The sequence below is a fragment of the Telopea speciosissima genome, chromosome 3 (genome assembly GCF_018873765.1).
Source record: "Telopea speciosissima isolate NSW1024214 ecotype Mountain lineage chromosome 3, Tspe_v1, whole genome shotgun sequence".
Lineage (NCBI taxonomy): Eukaryota > Viridiplantae > Streptophyta > Magnoliopsida > Proteales > Proteaceae > Telopea > Telopea speciosissima.
In genome coordinates, this window is record NC_057918.1 from 23866689 (window position 1) to 23885161 (window position 18473).

An 18473-nucleotide genomic window follows, 5' to 3' on the forward strand; every position below is an offset into this window, starting at 1 on the left:
TTTATATAAAATTTCTCATCAACTTGTTCACAAACTGCAAACTTCCATTAACTTTAAAGGGGTCTGATCCACAATTAAACTACTAAAAAAAGGCAGAAAGAGAAGAAGAAACACAAATCCAGTTTGAAATTAAATCTCTAAATTGTCTTCAATGCTTTTCTAGCTGGCAGAATTGGCATTCATTGTTCCAGATATGCTGACCCTTCATGGATTCAGATTGAAGATGAAAACAATTGATATGGAAATAATGGCCACATGACCTGTTTGAGATATTCAATGTATTCTCATTAGAGATATTCTGGTAACAATATATGCAACTTGTTCTCAAATCTGCAAAACCAAAACAATATATAATATAAGTTAACTATAAAGCTTTGGAGAGGAAGAAGAAGAAGAAGAAGAGGTGATACCGATAAGTTGCGGACGAGGAGGTAATTGATGATGAGCAACAACATTAATATCATTCTGGTGGCCTTGAGTTATAGAAACATTACTTCCAATGTTAGGATTGAGAAATGGGTAAGCCATGTGCTCATTCTCATGCCCTTGGAATAGGAGATGTCTCTTTTCAGCTGGACTTAAGATATCAGCAATGTTTTCAATTAGCTTCAGTTCTTCATTTGCTGCTGCTGCTGCTGCATATAAGAGATAAGTTTTAGAAAACCATTACTATTAACACATGATAATTAATAGCTACTACTGTATATGAAAGGTTATGTAAAAATTAATCAAAGAATCAAACCTTAAGGCTACCGCAACAAAAGGGTTTGGGAGGGGCAAATGTACGCAGCCTTACCCCTTGCTTTGCAGAAGAGACTGTTTCTAAGTTTCGAAAACACAACTAACATATTGCAATAATATATGTGGCAATTCTGACCATTAGATAGACAGATTTAGGTTTGGATTGGCGATATATTAAATTTCAAAACAGTTTGTGTATGCCCGCCCACGCAGGCACGCACCACCTGTAGTTTCAAGAATTTCAAAGTTTTATTTTAACACACCAATATTCATTTGAGATGAAAATTGACATGTAGGCTAGGGGGGCTTAGGATCTTCTAGTGCATAAACATTGATCAGGAAACTTTTGCGAAACATCTATTCATGCTTTCTCTTCCCTGACACTCTCTATCCTCCTCAACCATGTAGACCCTCTCTATAATTATAAACGGATCGTGTGGCACTTCCTTCCATGCACCCATTGGCTTGGAGTGGAAGATATGCTAATACATGCAGCGGCATCTAGATCTTTACCCCTATACCATTCAATATATTAAAAGGGAAAAAGAACTCTGGCGGAGCATGCATGCTGCACCAACACTAGGAGATGATGAAACAACCGCCCTGCCCCCATGAAAGGCGGAAATGCCACCCCCATGATTCCTCCACCCTCGTTCCCATTGGCTCCTTTGCACGCACAGGGGCCACTCTCTCTCTCTCTCTCTCTCTCTCACACACACACAACAGTAAAATGAGTATTATATCACTTGACATATTAAGATATTGTTTGCCTACCTGAAGGAGCTTGGCTGCTACCATAGAGAAACCCTTTTGATTTGCTGAAAGCTGCACCCTTAATTCTCTCAGATGCATGATCAACAAACAGTGCTGCTTCTTTTGACATACTACTATAAGAGCTTGATGAAACACTAGGTCTTTTGCGACGGTAAGAATTGGTATTTGCTGCAGTTGCATAAGCTGAGGAGGAACTCTGGTATTGAACATTATTAATATTAATGTTATTTCTTTCACCAGTAGTCTTGTTCTGAGTACGACTAAGATCAAAAGAAAGATTAATACATCCACTTCCAAATGTATTTCCTCCTCCTGCTGCTGCTGCTGCTGATGATGATATATTACCACCACCACTTCCATGTACAAAACTAAAAGGGTGACCTGATGATCTTGTTGTAGTAGACTCATTCATGACTTCTACTCCATCTCTGCCCTCTTCTTTGTTTTCTACTTTTTCCATGTTACCTACACAACAATCACTTCACAATTTACATTGATAATTGTTAGATTCATTATTATCATTTAAAATATCAAAATTTCCATAGGGAGTGCAGCAATGAGTTGCATTAAAAAAGTTCCGTATATAAGGGCAGAGAGGTCATTTCATGTGAGGAGGAAATAGACAAAGAGAGAGAGAGAGAGAGAGGGTGCTAGTGTACCCTCCACAGGCTCAAAGAACCTTTCTCTTGGAACAAAAATACAGCATAATGGCAAACATGAAGAAGCAGAAAATTTTCTAATTCAAACCATAACCAAACAGGGTTTTAGTAATCGGGAATCGGATTCAAGATCAGTTTCGGCGATACCGATCGAGATCACCCTGAATCAGGCCTGATTTATCCCTGTTTTTTTAATATAAATTGGTTTTAGGGAGAATGTTCTCTGTGCTGCAGGGCAGGCTGCACCCAGGCACAGCCTGTGCAGGGAGGTAGGGTGGTCATTGCGTCCACCCCCATGTGCCTGGGCGCAGCCTGCGCTGCGGCACAGAGAACAACGGCCCTTGATTTTATTACCCTTATACTCTTGGGTTGTACCAGTGGATCGGTATCAGATCAGCCAAAAAAACAAAAGGGTGCAGGACCATTAGATCGGATCAGAAAACCACTCAGTCATAATCTTGTTCATCTAAGCGAGAGAGGAAGAAAAAAATTTTACTTTACAGACTTAAACCTGTTTCACTTCACTAATGGTGAAGAAAGAAATAATCTTCTCACTGTAAAGATAAGGAAAGGGTATTTTAAACTCTGTATAATAAGGAGTGGAAACAACATTATAAAACAGGGGAATTGGGGATCAAATCGGATTAGAATCGGTTCTTAGAACTGAAAAATCAACGATTCTAAGGTATCTTGGCATGAATCGGTCGAAATCAAAATCAGTCACGGACGATTCTAATCCAAATAGAAGGAGAATACAGAGAGAGTACATAACGAAATTCTTAACACATAAAAGTTACCTTATTCACCTAAGAATTGTTTTGTTTCTTCATCTCCTTCTCTGTTTATTCTTCCTCTTCTCCTCCTCCTCCGCCTCTGGTTTTTCTTCTTCTTCTTCTTCTCTTCCTCTGGTTTAAAAGGACAACTGTTTTGTAAGATTTAGTTACCCAAGAATCTCTCATGAGTCTTACTTACTAAATGAGTGATGAAGTTATTGTATTTCCTTATTCACCTAAAACTTCCTTATTTAAAGAATTTTTTTGGTAAATTTATATAAGGAATCCTAAGACCATTCAAAATCTTATTCCTTTTAGAGAGAACGAAGACACCCAAGATTTATGGGATCTTAGTTGTAAAATTATTTCTAATTTATTTCAGACAAGGAGGAGAGAGATAAAGAGAAATAGAGAGGGATAGAGAGGTATTAAAATCCTCTACAGTACTGGCGGGGCGATGGTGCACATCCGGCGGCACGACAGTACCAACGTATCCTCCAGCGGCTCAGATAATTTTTTCCCATAATATTTTCGGATCAGGATCGTCTCCAGGGAGCAGGGAACGTCCAGGGCGCTGCCAGCCGTTGGACTGTGCCGCACATATCCCTAGGCGTGCACCGAGATGTGTGCGGAACAGCTCAATCGTTGGATACCCCTAGGTAGCACCCTGGGCGCACACCTCCCTGGAGACGAGCTAAATTCAATATTTTCTTGCACATAGATACAAGAGTACATGAAATTACCGCTCAACCCTAATTGAAATAAAAAATCCGTCCTTGTTGATATCTCTATGCACACTCTCATTGGCCCCTGTATTGGCATAGGGGTTATACAACCAAGCTACATCTAAGATTGCCAGGCTGTGTGACGCCTATGCCCAAATATAGGAATGGTGTAATTAGTACTTGTCTCCTGTGAAATAAAAATTTCCACCTCTATTGGATACCTTCGCACACGTTCTCATTGGCCCTGTGTTACAATAAGTTGGGGTACACTCATGATTTGGCAATTGTAATCATTGGTCGTAGGTTATGACCTAGATTAGGCATGTATTAATTTTAAAACCAAACTCGGCAGGTTACTAATTAATTTTACAAACAAAGGCAGTTGGGTTACCACGTTATGTATTGGCATTTATTTCATGTTATTAAAATTTTCTATTTATTGTTCAGAAAAGATATAATTTTCACATTATGTATCTGCATTTACTCCATTTTTCTATGGGAGTCTTTTACCAATTTTTTTTTTCTTTCTATGGGAGTGTTTGAGTGACACCTATAGGCGGAATTGGGCTCCACTTTAGTGTAGGGGTGCGCTACAGATCTTATGGCGCGGCACCGGAGCTCGCCATATTTGGACCGTGCAGATCGAGTTGGAAATCCGGATTTCAAAATTAAAATATCCTCTATCCATCACATGTGCATTTTCAACTTATTCTTGAAAACCCTTATGTACCTCTATTTTAAAAACATTTTGAAAACAAAGCAAGGGCATTAAAAGAAGACGTCAAGTTCTGAGTACACCTATAGGGAATCGGCTCGTTTGTAGTGCGGGATGTGCTACGGATCTTGTAGCGCGATACCAAAGCTCGCCACGTGAACAAGTTTTCATTTGGATGGTGCGAATCAAGTTGGAATTCCGGATTTCAAAATTAAGAAATCCTCCGTCCATCACATGTACACCACACTAATATTGATGTCCAATTAAGGGTCTATATTTTTAGCGTAAAATGCTTAGAAGTAAAATAATGGAGAAATAATATATTACTTATCCTATCTTATTTGTATATTTTTGGTATAAAATGATGTGTTCTATTATAAAACCTTACATCCCTTCTTTTATACTTTCTAATTTCTATAGATCTAACTCTGTAATTAAATATAGGGAAAAGGCTCTCTGATCCTAAGATCGTATACTATGTCTTCTCACATGTATTATAATAATAATTTTTAAAGATAGGAGTAAAAATGATTAAAAAAGAGGGTATAGAGTACTTTGCTTGCTTAGAGAACCCTCACCCTTAAATATAGGGCACATGGATATTGTTGTCACCAAGTAGCTAACCTAAGAAGTTGTAACTTTACTTATTTATCCCTAGAAAGTTATTTTATCAGTTTTTTAAAATGAAATAATGATAAGTCACTTTCAATTTATTTTAAAACCTTTTTTTTATTATCAATAATTAAAATAACTTTTGAGAATAAGACTAGGGACAAAAAGTAATGTTATAATCTTATTGTAACCAACCTTGATTACAACAAAATTTTCCCTTAGATATATTACAACCTTTATTTTTAATTCTATTGAATTTACGTCGAACCTAAATCACTTTCCAACCATGTGGTTTGATAATTTAAGATTTTCAGTGGTTAACATTTGGATAAGTGGTCAATTATAGTTACATATGTATGGGCATAAATGCCCTTCTAAAATGACCAAAAACACCCCCATTTATGTTACATTAATGCAAGCCCATGTTAAACTATGCATGCAATGTGGATGTGGGAAGTAATGATAGATACCAGATCAAATGTATGAAGGGATTTTGTTGCAACAGTCACCATGCCACCTTCAAATAATTTGACTCAACATTTTGGTAAAGTTGACATCATTGTGGTGACTACCCTAAAGATTTTTTTGGCAGATTTTTAAAGTTCAAAGTAGGTAAATGTTTTCAACTAATTATAGAAATAATTCTTTCATTAAAAAAAGAGAAAAAGAATATTATCGAGTATTGTGGCCCCGCGTCCACACACAAGAGCATATAAAAATACTACTCCACCCCCTAAGAAATAAAAATCTCATCAATATTGATGTCCCTACGCGAACTCTCATCATCTCCCACACTGGTGCAACTATCTCTCGCCCTAAAAAATATATAGAAATAATTCATCCATAATCTCTAGATATGAGTGGCAAAGGATCTCTAGTACACCAAATTTTTTGTGCCCTCAATTGACTTCCATTGTGTGAAGCATGCCAAACCTGTTTTTCTAAATGGCATGCTTCTTCGGTGTTTAGATTTAGAAGGGCAGAAGCAATTGTATGAGGAAATACTAGATTGGAGTTCCTTGCTCAGGTAAACCAATATCAGCTTGCCACGTGGCTTAAAAAAAAACATGCATGTCTCGTCCAAGTGCAGGATTCTAAGCTCTGAATCTTGAAACTTGGAATGCAGATTTTATCAATGGAAGCACGACCCATGAAACTCTTCTCTTTCTCTTTCTGGAAATCTTTTCTTTCTTGTTCATTAGTCTGAGCTTTCTTGCGATTCTTTCACCAAAGACGTACTCTTAATGTGAAAAAAAAACAGCTTCTGCTGCTTCGTCCATGTTTACAGTTTCGTGATCATCTCCATTAGTGCATATCCCTCCGGTTCTCAAGGTTAATCCGGGATAGAGCGATGGCGATTACTAATTATAGCGATGATGATAAAAAGGAAGCTTCATCACCTCTTGATGCTCCTTTTGCATCTGTTCATAAAAATATCTCATCAGATGCTGCTCCTCAAGCTTCCACATCTGTTAATAATTATATCTCATCAGCTGCTTCTTTAAACTCTGTTGCCTCCCACTCTGGTTTAGGTCCTTCAGTTGCTGTCTACCCAACACCAGCACCAAGTCCGGCTCCGGTGTCGGAGTTTGATCCACCATCACAACCACAACAACATCATGGTCTGACGACTATTTCATTCACGGCAATTATCGTAATACTTGTTGTTATTGGGATCGCTATTATAATTGGGGTGGTTGTACTGATTATTCGTTTCAGGAAGTTTTTAAAAGTTGGAATTACCCACTCAGGACTGCTCAAGTGTGAGTTTCTATCTTCCTTCTTCTTTCTTCAATTCTTAAATTTATAGTTTTTGAAATTATTTTAGAAATTTTTTTTTTCTTTCTCTTTTGTAGTCATTTTTTGAATTTCAGCATATATTTTGGTTGAAATTAAAAATATTTGATTGTACTTCCTTACTTCTGCAAATAATTAACTTATAGCTTACCTTTTAGAAGGATCTATTGTTGTGTGTTAAATGAGGGCAGGACTTGGTACAACAGTAAGGTGGCTCCATTGTGACCAAGTGGTCAAGGGTTTGAGTCTAGAAACAGTTTCTCGACGAAAAGCAGGGGTAAAGCTGCGTACATTACCCCTGTTACTAAGTGGTCACGGGTTCGAATTTAAACAAGCTTTTCCCAATTTCTACTTTGCTTTGCCCAATCTATAAGCTGATTAAATAGAAAAGATCCCTTTAGGGCTAAGATCCCAATATAGTCTATCTTGAAAATCTTCATTACTATGGGGAATGTGGAGAATGCTTTCAACCTCCTGGAAAGAAAATAGGGACCTAATCCTTGCAACTTTCCATTGATCAGGAGAGGTGATGAGATGAGATCAGAAACCCAAAATCCAGAACTAGGAGCACGTTTAGGTGTATGACTTAGCACACTTATAGTTGCAACAATTCTGGAGAAGATCCTTCTTAATCTAACTAGGGTGTTTGCGTTGAAAGAAGCTGAGGACATTATAGATGAAATAAGGGGAAAAGAAGGGGCCTGGTGGCATGGCTCCTATGTCCAGACATAGGAGGTGACTTTGCCCATGAAATAATTTAGTGATGGATGAAGATCAATATAGGGGCTTCCATGATTTCTATTCATAGAATACACTAACTAGTACAGAACATACACACATAGATCGGGTTTTGAGCTGGTCAAATAGTGAGTTGGGGTATTTGTTTTTTTTTTTTTTTTTTTTTCACTCGATGGCTTGTTTCAGTGGGTTTTAAACCTAGTTTGGTCATGAAAGTTGGTATACAATCTATTTTAGGCCATTTAAACATAATGACACTGCCAAACATTGAAAAATCAAAATACAAATAGGAGTTTCACTTTAGTGGAAAAGTAGGATAGACACTTATGTCAGAAACCAGGACAAATACTTATTTATGCCTAATATCATTTAAGTAAATGAAATTTGTATTTCATTTACTTAAGATATTATTCATAAATAAGTAAATACCCTCTATTTGAATCTAATAAAAATAATTAAAAAATTAAATTTCAAAAGGAAAAAAAATCAACTCCCAATTCAAGAACAAAAACTGGATTTTCGACGTTAGTTGTAATTTTTTGTTTTCTAATGCTAGGGTTTTTCTCAAAAAATAAAAATTTCATAAATCTTAATAAAGTAAAACATTGCTAAAACCAAACGTGTGGTAAAATATTCATTTGTTTTGATGGGCAAAAAAAAAATGTTCATTAAGAGTGATTTTGACAACATTGACGCACACCAAATTAAATTTAACCATATATAATTCCTTCAATATAAATCAATATAAATCAGATTTAGGTGGTTTTGTTGGAAAGCTTTCTTTTGGTACACCCCACCCCACACCAACCCAATAGTGTGTAATCTTGTAATTTTCCCAAATATAAATCTAGATTGGTTCAACTGTAACTTTGGCTTAGGGTGGCTGGCCCTCTCCTAGAACCCTCGTTATTGTTGGGCTCGGCTGACTCCACTCCCGGTCATTACATTATAAGGAAAACCAAGAAGGGTTTCTGCTTCGCAGAAATGGCGCAGATATTTGGCTACACAGCTCTAAGGCAGTTGTCTCAGATGTTTGCAGCAACCATCTTCTTCCACAGTTCAGAGTACATTCTAGCAATTGCCATTCATGGCAGATTCAATGTAACCCTAAGCTCTCTTCTGGTCAGCAATCAATATCTCTTAGCAATGACCTTTTCGTTGCTGGAATACATTATTGAACTTGTTCTACTTCCTGGGTTGAAGGAATACTGGTGGGTCAGCAACACTGGTCTTGTTCTCATGGTGATTGGTGAGGTAATTCGCAAATCTGCGGTTCTAACAGCAGGTCGTGCGTTCACCCACATGATCAAAATCCGTCGTGGAGACCATAAAAAATTGGTCACTCATGGAATCTATAGATTCATTCGTCATCCGGGGTTACTGTGGATTTTTTATATGGGCTATTGGTACTCAAGTGATGCTCTGCAACCCATTTTGTACAGTTGGTTTTGTTTGGTTCTTTGGCGCTTTTTCTCAGAACGGATAAACTATGAGGAATATTACTTGAAGAAGTTTTTTGGATCTCAGTATGTGGAGTATTCGCGTCGAGTTCCATCTGGATTGCCATTTTTGAAATGAATACCTGCAAAGTTTCTGAGCCTTTGCAGAATTGTTCGCTAAAGAAATGCCCAAATCAGAATTGCTAAAGAAATGCCCAATTCAGAATCTGTACGTGTTCAAGGAGGTGGACAGCATCTGAGAAACATGGAGGATAGAGATTGCCAGGGTTGTGGCCACCAATTGGGTAAACATTGAATTGAAAAATAACTACAAAAAAATAGATCCAAAGGTTTTGTTTTACCATTTTTTAGTGTGGTGGGGATTCAGCTTCTGTGCTAGTGTTGTATTTTAAATATTCATGGGGGGAGATAGTATGGTTCCTTCTACTCTGTTGCTGATCATTTCTGAGAATCGCTTTTTTAATGTATTGCCCAAATGTTCTTCAGTAAGAAGAGAGGTTAGGGTCAAAATGAGTGAAATAATCTAGAGGGCTGCCTTCCCACTTGTACAATGGAGCCATTGACGCTATGTTGCTACCTCTGTTTGAACTGGGGCTGTGTACATTGTCTTTCATTTTTTTTTTTCCTATTAAAATAAATAACATTTATGCCTCACGTTTGAAACTATGAGCTTTATCTAGATTATATGTGATTTATTTCTTTGTTTTGCTCCTGCTACTTGCTACTAGAGATCTCGTTCTTCAGGAGAGAAGCTTCACATTACATGCTTAATTTTCATTTTGTGTTATAATTTAATGGATGGCTCTGCGTAGCCTCATTCTTGATCTTGACACTTCACTTGTGGATAATCTTAAAATGATGGTAGTATTATTCTACATTACTTAAGTTTTTGGAACCAATTTCTCTTTTTCACCGTCTCATGTAAAACTGCTAATTGAGATGGTTAATAGTTCTGAAAATTTCTAATTCATTTCCCGGTTGTGTTCAATGTATTCAGATAATGGTGGTCACTCTCAACAATCACAACAATGTTCTCAAGCATCACAGAATCATGTTGTCAAAATTCCACCAGATCCCTCTCCTGCATCAGGAGTTGCATCAAAACAATCAAAGTCTCCAACTGGCATTCGAATGCCCCAAACACCACGTTTGCCTCCAGTGAACAATAATGTCGCATACAATTCCAGATCTGAGAATCGATTCTCACGACGATCTGTCTCTGACTTAAGTTTAATGTTCATGTTCACATATGAAGAATTAGCAGTGGCAACCAATGACTTCTCAGAAACTAACTTGCTAGGAGAAGGTGGTTTTGGGTATGTACATAGAGGAATCCTCCAAAATGGCAAAGAAGTTGCTGTTAAACAGCTTAAAGATGGAAGCTCACAAGGGGAGCGTGAGTTTCAGGCAGAGGTCGAGATTATAAGCCGTATACACCACAGGCATCTTGTTTCCTTGGTTGGGTTCTGCATTGCTGGAGCCGATAGAATGCTCGTTTACGAGTTTGTTCCAAACAAGACATTAGAGTTTCACTTACATGGTAAGTCTTACCTCATGGTAAATTTCCCACTTTTTCTGTTTTCTGAAGTTTCAGAATGTATAGCAAAACCATATGGAGAATTCATTATCTTTGTAATTAGAACAAAGGCAAGAATTCTCTGAGCTGCCAGGTTATCCTACACATCCTCTCACAGAGAATAATTAAATCAATTTTCTGAGGAAAGGGAAAAAATAAATAAAAAATTCTGTGAGGGAGCGTAGGAACCCTGGTGGTTCAGAGATACTTTTCCCTTAAAACAATATTTTCTCTAAGTTCTCCTCATCACCTTTCTGCATAGTTTTCATTCTCCTCTGTGTTACTGGAATTGTTTCCCCCTTAAGTTCTATTTATTCATAGCTGCGTTATTTGGAGTCTGCAAAGAATGCTGCTTACGATCTGTTATTTACTGCTCGTCTACTTCTAGGAGAGGGGAGACCAACCATGAACTGGGCTACCAGATTAAAAATTGCTCTGGGCTCTGCAAAGGGACTTGCATACTTACATGAAGATTGTAAGCATTTATATATTTTGCACTTTTTATTATTGGTATGCGTTTCTTTCTTACTGAGCATATTCATCTGCAGGCAATCCTAAGATCATTCATCGTGATATCAAAGCAGCTAATATCCTTCTTGACTTTAAATTCGAGGCAAAGGTAGATTATATGGCCATATTTAGTAGCCTTCTTCTTCTAGTCTATGATATCACCACTTGTGTACTTCGTAATTTTAGGATCCTGCTGTGAAATTGGATTCATGACTGTAATGATTCTGAAGCATCTATGCCCTCTTTATGAATTGAAAGTTACGTGATCAATCAATTGTAGAAGCAATTGTTAATTTTCCTCCTGCTCTATGCTCCTTATGACATCCTTGGAATGTAAGCTTTTCCTTCAATGATGGTTTCTTGATGGGAGGGAATTGAAGGTTTTTGATAAATTCTTGAATCTTGCTGTGTTGGATGATGGCTAAGGATGGTTTGGAGGCTTGTAATGGAGTTTATGTAAGCTATTTGGTTGTAGGCCATAGAATGAAGAAGAAAGTAGAAGGTAGAAACCCAAAAGCCACCTTCATGGCAAAGGGAACAATACACACACACAAACTCTCATTATGACATGAAATAAACTAGATTCAATCAAAATTCAAACAGAAAAAACTAGGATGGTTATCAAGAGTAACCCTTTCTATTATTTATGCTCTGTCTGAACAAGTTAATTATAATGCCCTTGCTAGTAAAGAATTGAAGGAGTTTTAAATGGGGAGAGCACTAGCACCACATATTAAATGCATGTAGCAAGCTATGTATCCTACTGCTGCATGGTGCTCATTTAATGTGCATAGTCTTATCATTCTTCCTTTTAAATAGCTTAATTCCAGTTTTGGCTACATCAGATTCTATTCATGTAGTAAATTTCAACCCAAAATATAGTTTGCTGTATGGAAAATGGAGCTCTCTTTTTTGGGTCGTCCTTAATGAAAATACAACTGAACTCAGCCTTATCCCAATTAAATGGGGTCGGCTACATGGTCTTCCTTTGAATATCACCCTTATTTGTATAAATCGGAACCACAATGCCTCTCCTCCATTCATCTAACATTTTTCTTGTACTTATAATGAAAATAAGATTTTAAAATCTTAATATGGTCAATACAAGTGAAAATTCCAACTCATGGCTGGTCATACAGCTGACATGAATAGCAAACTGGACACTTGGGCAATCTAGATGTTAATAAATATGTTGGAAAATTGTAGTGATCATATCACATTCTCTATGTGGTTTAAATAGGAGATTCACTGGCATGGAGCTCTAGCTGATTTGGATGCATGTAATGGCCATTTACAACATTAGAATAATGAGATTACTGAAGTTGTAATACAACATACATTTTTCTCTCAAACTGGATCATTTTGGGGATCCTTAATTCATGTCTTCCAATTTTGATTATGTGTATTTCAGTCATTCACTTAAGGTTTTCACTCAGGTTGCAGATTTTGGGCTTGCAAAGGTTATTTCTGATGTCAACACTCATGTTTGCACCCGAGTAATGGGAACATTTGGGTAAGATTCATTTCTTCTCTATTTTTAGTGTTGGTTCTGTAAGTCAAAGAATGGAGCACAGTCTCAAGATCTGGTTCTTTCTTTCAAGTTCATGCTTTGTCTAAGTTGATAAATTGTGCTTAAGCTGAGTTTTCTCAGTAGCTGATACTACATTTTGTCACTTTAAGGATTATCTCAATCTTACCTAGGGTTAAAGCAGTCAGAGCCAACGGGCTTGTGATTGCTAAGTTAGTAAAGGTCAGAAATGGCCTGCATTAATCCTGTTTCTTATCTTACACTAATATGCTCAAAACTAATAGGTATATGGCTCCAGAATATGCGTCCAGTGGGAAGCTCACAGAAAAATCTGATGTCTTTTCTTTTGGAGTCATGCTGCTAGAATTGATTACAGGACGGCGGCCTGTCATATCTGTGAAATCCTTCATGGATGAAGGCTTGGTAGATTGGGTAAGTAGTATCTTGTTTATGTGTTTAACCCTGCCAAAGAACAAGTGTATTGGTGCTCTGTTATAAACCAAGATCTAATACCTTTTATATTTAACAAGTTAGAACTGAAATTTTGCTTACCTGTATGGTAGATGAGCTATTTAAGTACCTTCTTAAGCTTATCCTTGTCTTCATCTCTCCTTGAGCCTGTCTTACAAACTACTGTTTGTGGTAGATTTTAGCAAGTAGGAGTTGTAACTGGATCAGGTACTGAGTGAACTGACTACAAATTTGATTCATTGAGATAGATCTGAATATAACTTATATTTGATTTGAATAATAAAGATCCACTCTGTAATATACCTGGTTTTGCTTGGATTGGATTGGGATATATACCTATTTTGTTTCGTACATTTGTTGTCATTGTTGGACAAGGGTCACTAGCAAATATGTCCTAATAACAGTATCTACAAATATTTCTACACTTATAACTGATGACATACTAGAGTGCTATTGGCTAGTACAATAAAGTGGGGCAGCTACATAAGTCAGCTTCAACTAGAATTATCTGGTCTGAACTTGCACTTAGGATGGGCTTGTTTTGTGTTGGTTCCAAACCTTCCCAAGTTGCACCCTACAGTAAAATGATTATTGAAATGTATGGTAGGACTAGTTGCTTCCAGTTGAGCTACCATTACTTAGTTGTGATGATATTTTGGCAAATATGCGTTGTTAAAATCAGCAAAATTAAACTGTTCTGGTAATGTAGGCAAGACCTTTGCTTGCACGAGCTTTGGAAGATGGCAACTATGACACTCTTGTTGATCCAAAGTTGCAGAAGGATTATGATCCCAATGAGATGGGAAATATGATCGCCTGTGCTGCTGCTTGTGTGCGCCATTCCGCCCACCTTCGACCACGCATGTGTCAGGTACTCGGTGAAGTAACCCATTGTGCCCTCAAAGTTTGCATGGTCCAGTAATGTTTGTGTTCTATAATTATACGAATATGTGTCCCATCCGTTCCACTCATTCTAACCACTAATCCTGATTTTCAAACCAAGCAGGTTATCCATGCCTTGGAAAAAGACATTCATCTGGCTGGTTCAGGAGATAGTAGTATGAGATCAGAACACAAAATGGTTGATGGCTCACATGGACCCATAGAATATGACACAGTCCAGTACAAGGAGGACATGAATAAATTCAGGAAAGTAGCACTGGGGAGCATGCAGATTGGACGCGATGATTAAGATGGATCCAACCCAGGATCTAGTCTGCACTTAGAGTCAATCAGCAAAGGCCAATCCAACTTATGATTCACATTCGAGGCCTGCTTCCATATACTACCCTTGTACATTACCTTGATTTTGAGAGTGTGAATCAACATTTTGTTTATATTTTGTAAGAGGCATCAGATCATCTATTGAAATTCAATTTCATTATATATGTTCTGTAATCTAATATGTGCAAACTGAATCATTTGAAACCTTCTGAGAGATTTATGATAAGGTGAATACAGTGGTTCCTGAGGGTGAACCCGGTTTAACCATGCATAATTGCATCTATCACAACTGAAAGCAACCCTACTCTCCTAGGGAAGAACTCCATTTCCAGACTTTTACCATCATATGCATAGAGGTTGGGCATTAGGTGGGCTGTGGGAGTTGCCCAAGCCCATCATTGGCTTTTTAACCTTTCTAATTCAAGCCCAACCTGAAACCCAGCTCAGGTTGTGCATAGGTTGGGTTCGGCACCACCCAATATTGAACTGTGAACTACAATGAAAGTGCCTTGTGGCCCAAAATTTGCTTCGGCATCTGAAAAAGGTCTACATGAGCCCTTTTACCATGGTTCTGAATCTTGGATCGGATCGGTATCGGTCGAGGCCGATCCCGAGATTAGACCAATATAACAAGGTTTGACTGGATCGTTCCTTGGATAGGCCAACTTGGTTAGATCGGCCGATCGGATTCGATCCTTGACCGATCAGACTGAATATTCTTTGATTTTTTCAAAGTTTTTAAGTTTTTTTTTTTTAATATTATTTGACCGATATTGATCGATACCAACTGATATTGACCTTTCCGATCTAGATAATATCAGCCGATCCGATCCCGAGATCAAAATACCCACCAACTTTGGATCCGGATAATATCAACCGATCCAAACCTGAGATCAAAACAACCACCAACTTTGGCCGATACATGATCCGATCCATCAAAAAACGATTTTGGAGGGTTTTTTGACTGATCCTGAGTCCTGACCGATTTGTACCAATTTGATCCTGATCCAGAAAGATTTTGGCGATGACCGAGTCCGATACCTGGATTTTGAACCTTGCCTTTTACTGTACTTATTGAGTTTCACCCCGACAAGACAAATTTTGCCAAGTGGCCAAAATTATTGAGAAAGAGCATTTTGAAATAGTTTTCAAACCAAATTTGAGTATGACAATATACTAAATTGTTCGGATATACCGACAAATTTCAAAGTCCAATATCCAGGTGTCATCATAATTTATCTTCAAGGTGTATTTTGGTCATTTTATTTGATAAAATGAGGTGCTTACACTAAAAAACAAAATATGTAATGAACATTAGAATAATTAAATACTTGTATAACCAAGACAGTATAGTATTCTATCCTACATAATGTCATGGGAGTGTAATATAGTGTCCTCCCCAGTGATAAACAGGCAAAGAGATAAACACTTGGTTCAATATAGAACTAGAACTTAGGCCCGGCTCATCTGGCCCGAATACATAATGGACCAGGCCAAGTCAAAGTGAAAAGTCAATAGTGTCAGCTAGGTCAACTGGTCAGCAAATCTAGGTTTTCAGGTCAGGCTACCGGGGCTACCGAGTCGGACTGACCCGTGGTAATGCATAGCGACCCATCATATAGTAGCGGGTGCCTACATGCATAACCGCGGACGCACTTTAGCGGTGCAGAAAAAGATTTAGCTGTTACGTGGTAGCAGGCAGCCAAGGAAATAGAATAATTCATTTTCCCTTTGATCACAAATATCCTTCTAGGTTTTAGTATTTTCTAAAATATTTTTTTAGATCCCATTTCCTTGGCTGCCCTACGCAGGTAGCAGCAAAATTTCATTCAGAGGTGAATGATTCACAAGGGCATGACAGAAAACCCCAAAGTAACTGTAATAAAGAATGCTATATGGTCACGTGCGGCACAGGGCTCTTGCACCCAAACACAGAGTCACATGAAATGGCCTTCAAGGATTTCCATTTTTCCATGGGGTGCAATAATCATTTCACGAGATCCTGTGTCTAGGTGTTGGAGCCAGAGTTGGGCTCACGTTCACGTACGGACTCACAACAGTTTAGATGGAATTCACTCCATGTGGGTCCCACATAGTGGATTCCATCTGAACGACTGTGCGTCGTTCTCGTACGTTCTACGTGAACGTGATTCTGACTCCTGGAGCCGCTCATCGCAAGCAACCAAGTAGCATTCTTTCTCCTAAAATACATATGATCTTTTTCTCTCGATCCGATTGATAGAATTACATTCCATGTTGCTCATCCCTACTTTCTGCATTCATTATAGATGTTCGTAAGATTTCCCGAGCTAGTTTTTAAGCATTTTAATCACACTTGTGTCATATCCCAGTAATTAAGCTCCATAATATTTCTGTATCAGGTATCATGACACAATGAGAGAGAGAGAGAGAGAGAGAGAGAGAGAGAGAGAGAGAGAGATCCAACAAAGTTCATAAATTCATCAATTGCAGCAGTTACATAATTCATGAAGAAGAATCCAAGTAATTTATAAGAGTTGGAGAAGGAGGTGGTGGATAAGGACGACCACTTCTGGGACGGCTTGGTGATCCTCTTGGAGATGGAGGTGTTTTACCTGATGGCCTTCCATACATACATTTCTCCACCATCAACAACCCCTTCTTACATGCCTTCCAATTCTCTGCAATTCAAATAGAATTAATAACGTTTATTAGAACACCTAGCTCCAGTACTACTTACTATAAGATTTAAAGCTGTTTATACACAGAAAAAAATAAAATAAAATATATAAATTGGGAAAGCTAATTACGTACCATCAAGTGTTCTTGCTTGGCCATGGATGATAAGAATTTCAGAACCTAAAAGCAAAATGAAGAAAGAGATGAGAGAGATTCTCCTCATCATGGAATTCTGCATTTTTTTTTTTTTTGGATTAATTTGCAGTTAATAATTAGAAATAAAAGAACTTTGAAGATCGATAACCCAATCCAATTCAATTCACTCCAACAATTAATTTATAAGAGATTACCTGGTAGACTCATTCAAAAATGAACCACTAATCAAACCTTGGTTTTACTGTTTCTGTGTTCCACACATAGTTTGAATTTTTGACTTCTTCAACTTGTATTTTTTAATAATACAAAAAATAAAAGAGTTCATCAACTTGTATGGAAAGCCATGATTGCTGATTTAATTTGTCATTTATGACAAAGATGACAATCCAGAGAAAATTAAATAATACTAATCAGGCCGTGTTCTTTATATATTCCATGTTTGGATCGATTAATAGAGTATCCTTTGTAGTAAAGCAGTCATTAAGACAGAAAACCTAATTGGGTTGTTGAGATAAATGATTAGGGTATCCTTTTGATCAAAACCATAATTAGTAAGTTCGCAAACGACAATTGAATGGGTACAGATACGTACAACATTAATTAAATGGATTAGATGACATATGTTTAATTCGTGTTTGATACGGTTTTTCTAGATAAAAAATAGAGTTATATAATTACATGCAATATATATGTATAATTGAGATTTCGAGTCAATAGAAGACTTTATAAAGAAGTTTATTTGATAGTTGAATCCACTCTTAAGGTAAATACTATAACGTAGAAGAAATATTTCTACATGATCAAGCACGGGAGAGAACCCCAAATGGATCCAAGTAGCTAGATTATTTAATTAGTTTTTTTTAATCCATTAATTAGTCTTTATTTAATTTGCATTAGTTAATTAAACGGATTAACATTAGTAGATTAGGGTTCTCTCTCTCTCCTTTGGATTCACATAACCCCCTTTGAAGATCAATTCCCCAATCTTGGAAATCATTGGTGAGCTCCATTCTTGAATCACCTATCTCAGGCCTTCACATATCATAACTTTGGCAGGATGCTATCATCAAATGAATCGATTCCAGAATTTCAAAACCCTCAAGCTCATCACTTCAATCTTTGGTGAGGGAAACCTTTTGAGTTCCCCATTGCTACTATACTACTTCCATCTCCATTGGACTACTTATGGTGAACACCAATGCTACTTTATGCCTCATCTTCATCGCCGTTGTTGCAACTCTTTCTTTCTTTTTCTTTTTCTTTTTTTCAAAACAAAGAATGTAGGGCGTAGAATATGCGTAATATACGTGTTTAATTAATACTCCAACTTATAAAAATCAAATACACTTCTTTTTC

The 18473-nt window shown here is 37.4% G+C and overlaps 1 protein-coding gene and 1 pseudogene across 1 annotated transcript; both read left to right on the top strand.

Annotated features, from left to right (window-relative positions):
• Positions 1-8483: 8483 nt before the first annotated feature.
• On the top strand, positions 8484-9149 carry LOC122653601 (annotated as a pseudogene).
• A 573-nt stretch (positions 9150-9722) lies between these two features.
• On the top strand, positions 9723-14405 carry LOC122653600 (proline-rich receptor-like protein kinase PERK1). The gene is made up of 7 exons (XM_043847494.1): positions 9723-10534; positions 10959-11045; positions 11119-11189; positions 12517-12593; positions 12893-13040; positions 13789-13950; positions 14086-14405. The coding sequence occupies exons 1-7, from the start codon at positions 9982-9984 to the stop codon at positions 14269-14271; spliced, it is 1284 nt and encodes a 427-aa protein (XP_043703429.1). The 5' UTR covers positions 9723-9981; the 3' UTR covers positions 14272-14405.
• The last annotated feature ends 4068 nt before the right edge of the window (positions 14406-18473 follow it).

Excerpts from the sequence above, each read along its gene's own strand:
- LOC122653600 (XM_043847494.1), top strand. The coding sequence starts at position 9,982 with ATGTATTCAGATAATGGTGGTCACTCTCAACAATCACAACAATGTTCT. Across the intron at positions 12,594-12,892 it reads CGAGTAATGGGAACATTTGG|GTATATGGCTCCAGAATATG; the intron begins GTAAGATTCATT and ends CAAAACTAATAG. Across the intron at positions 13,951-14,085 it reads TTCGACCACGCATGTGTCAG|GTTATCCATGCCTTGGAAAA; the intron begins GTACTCGGTGAA and ends CAAACCAAGCAG.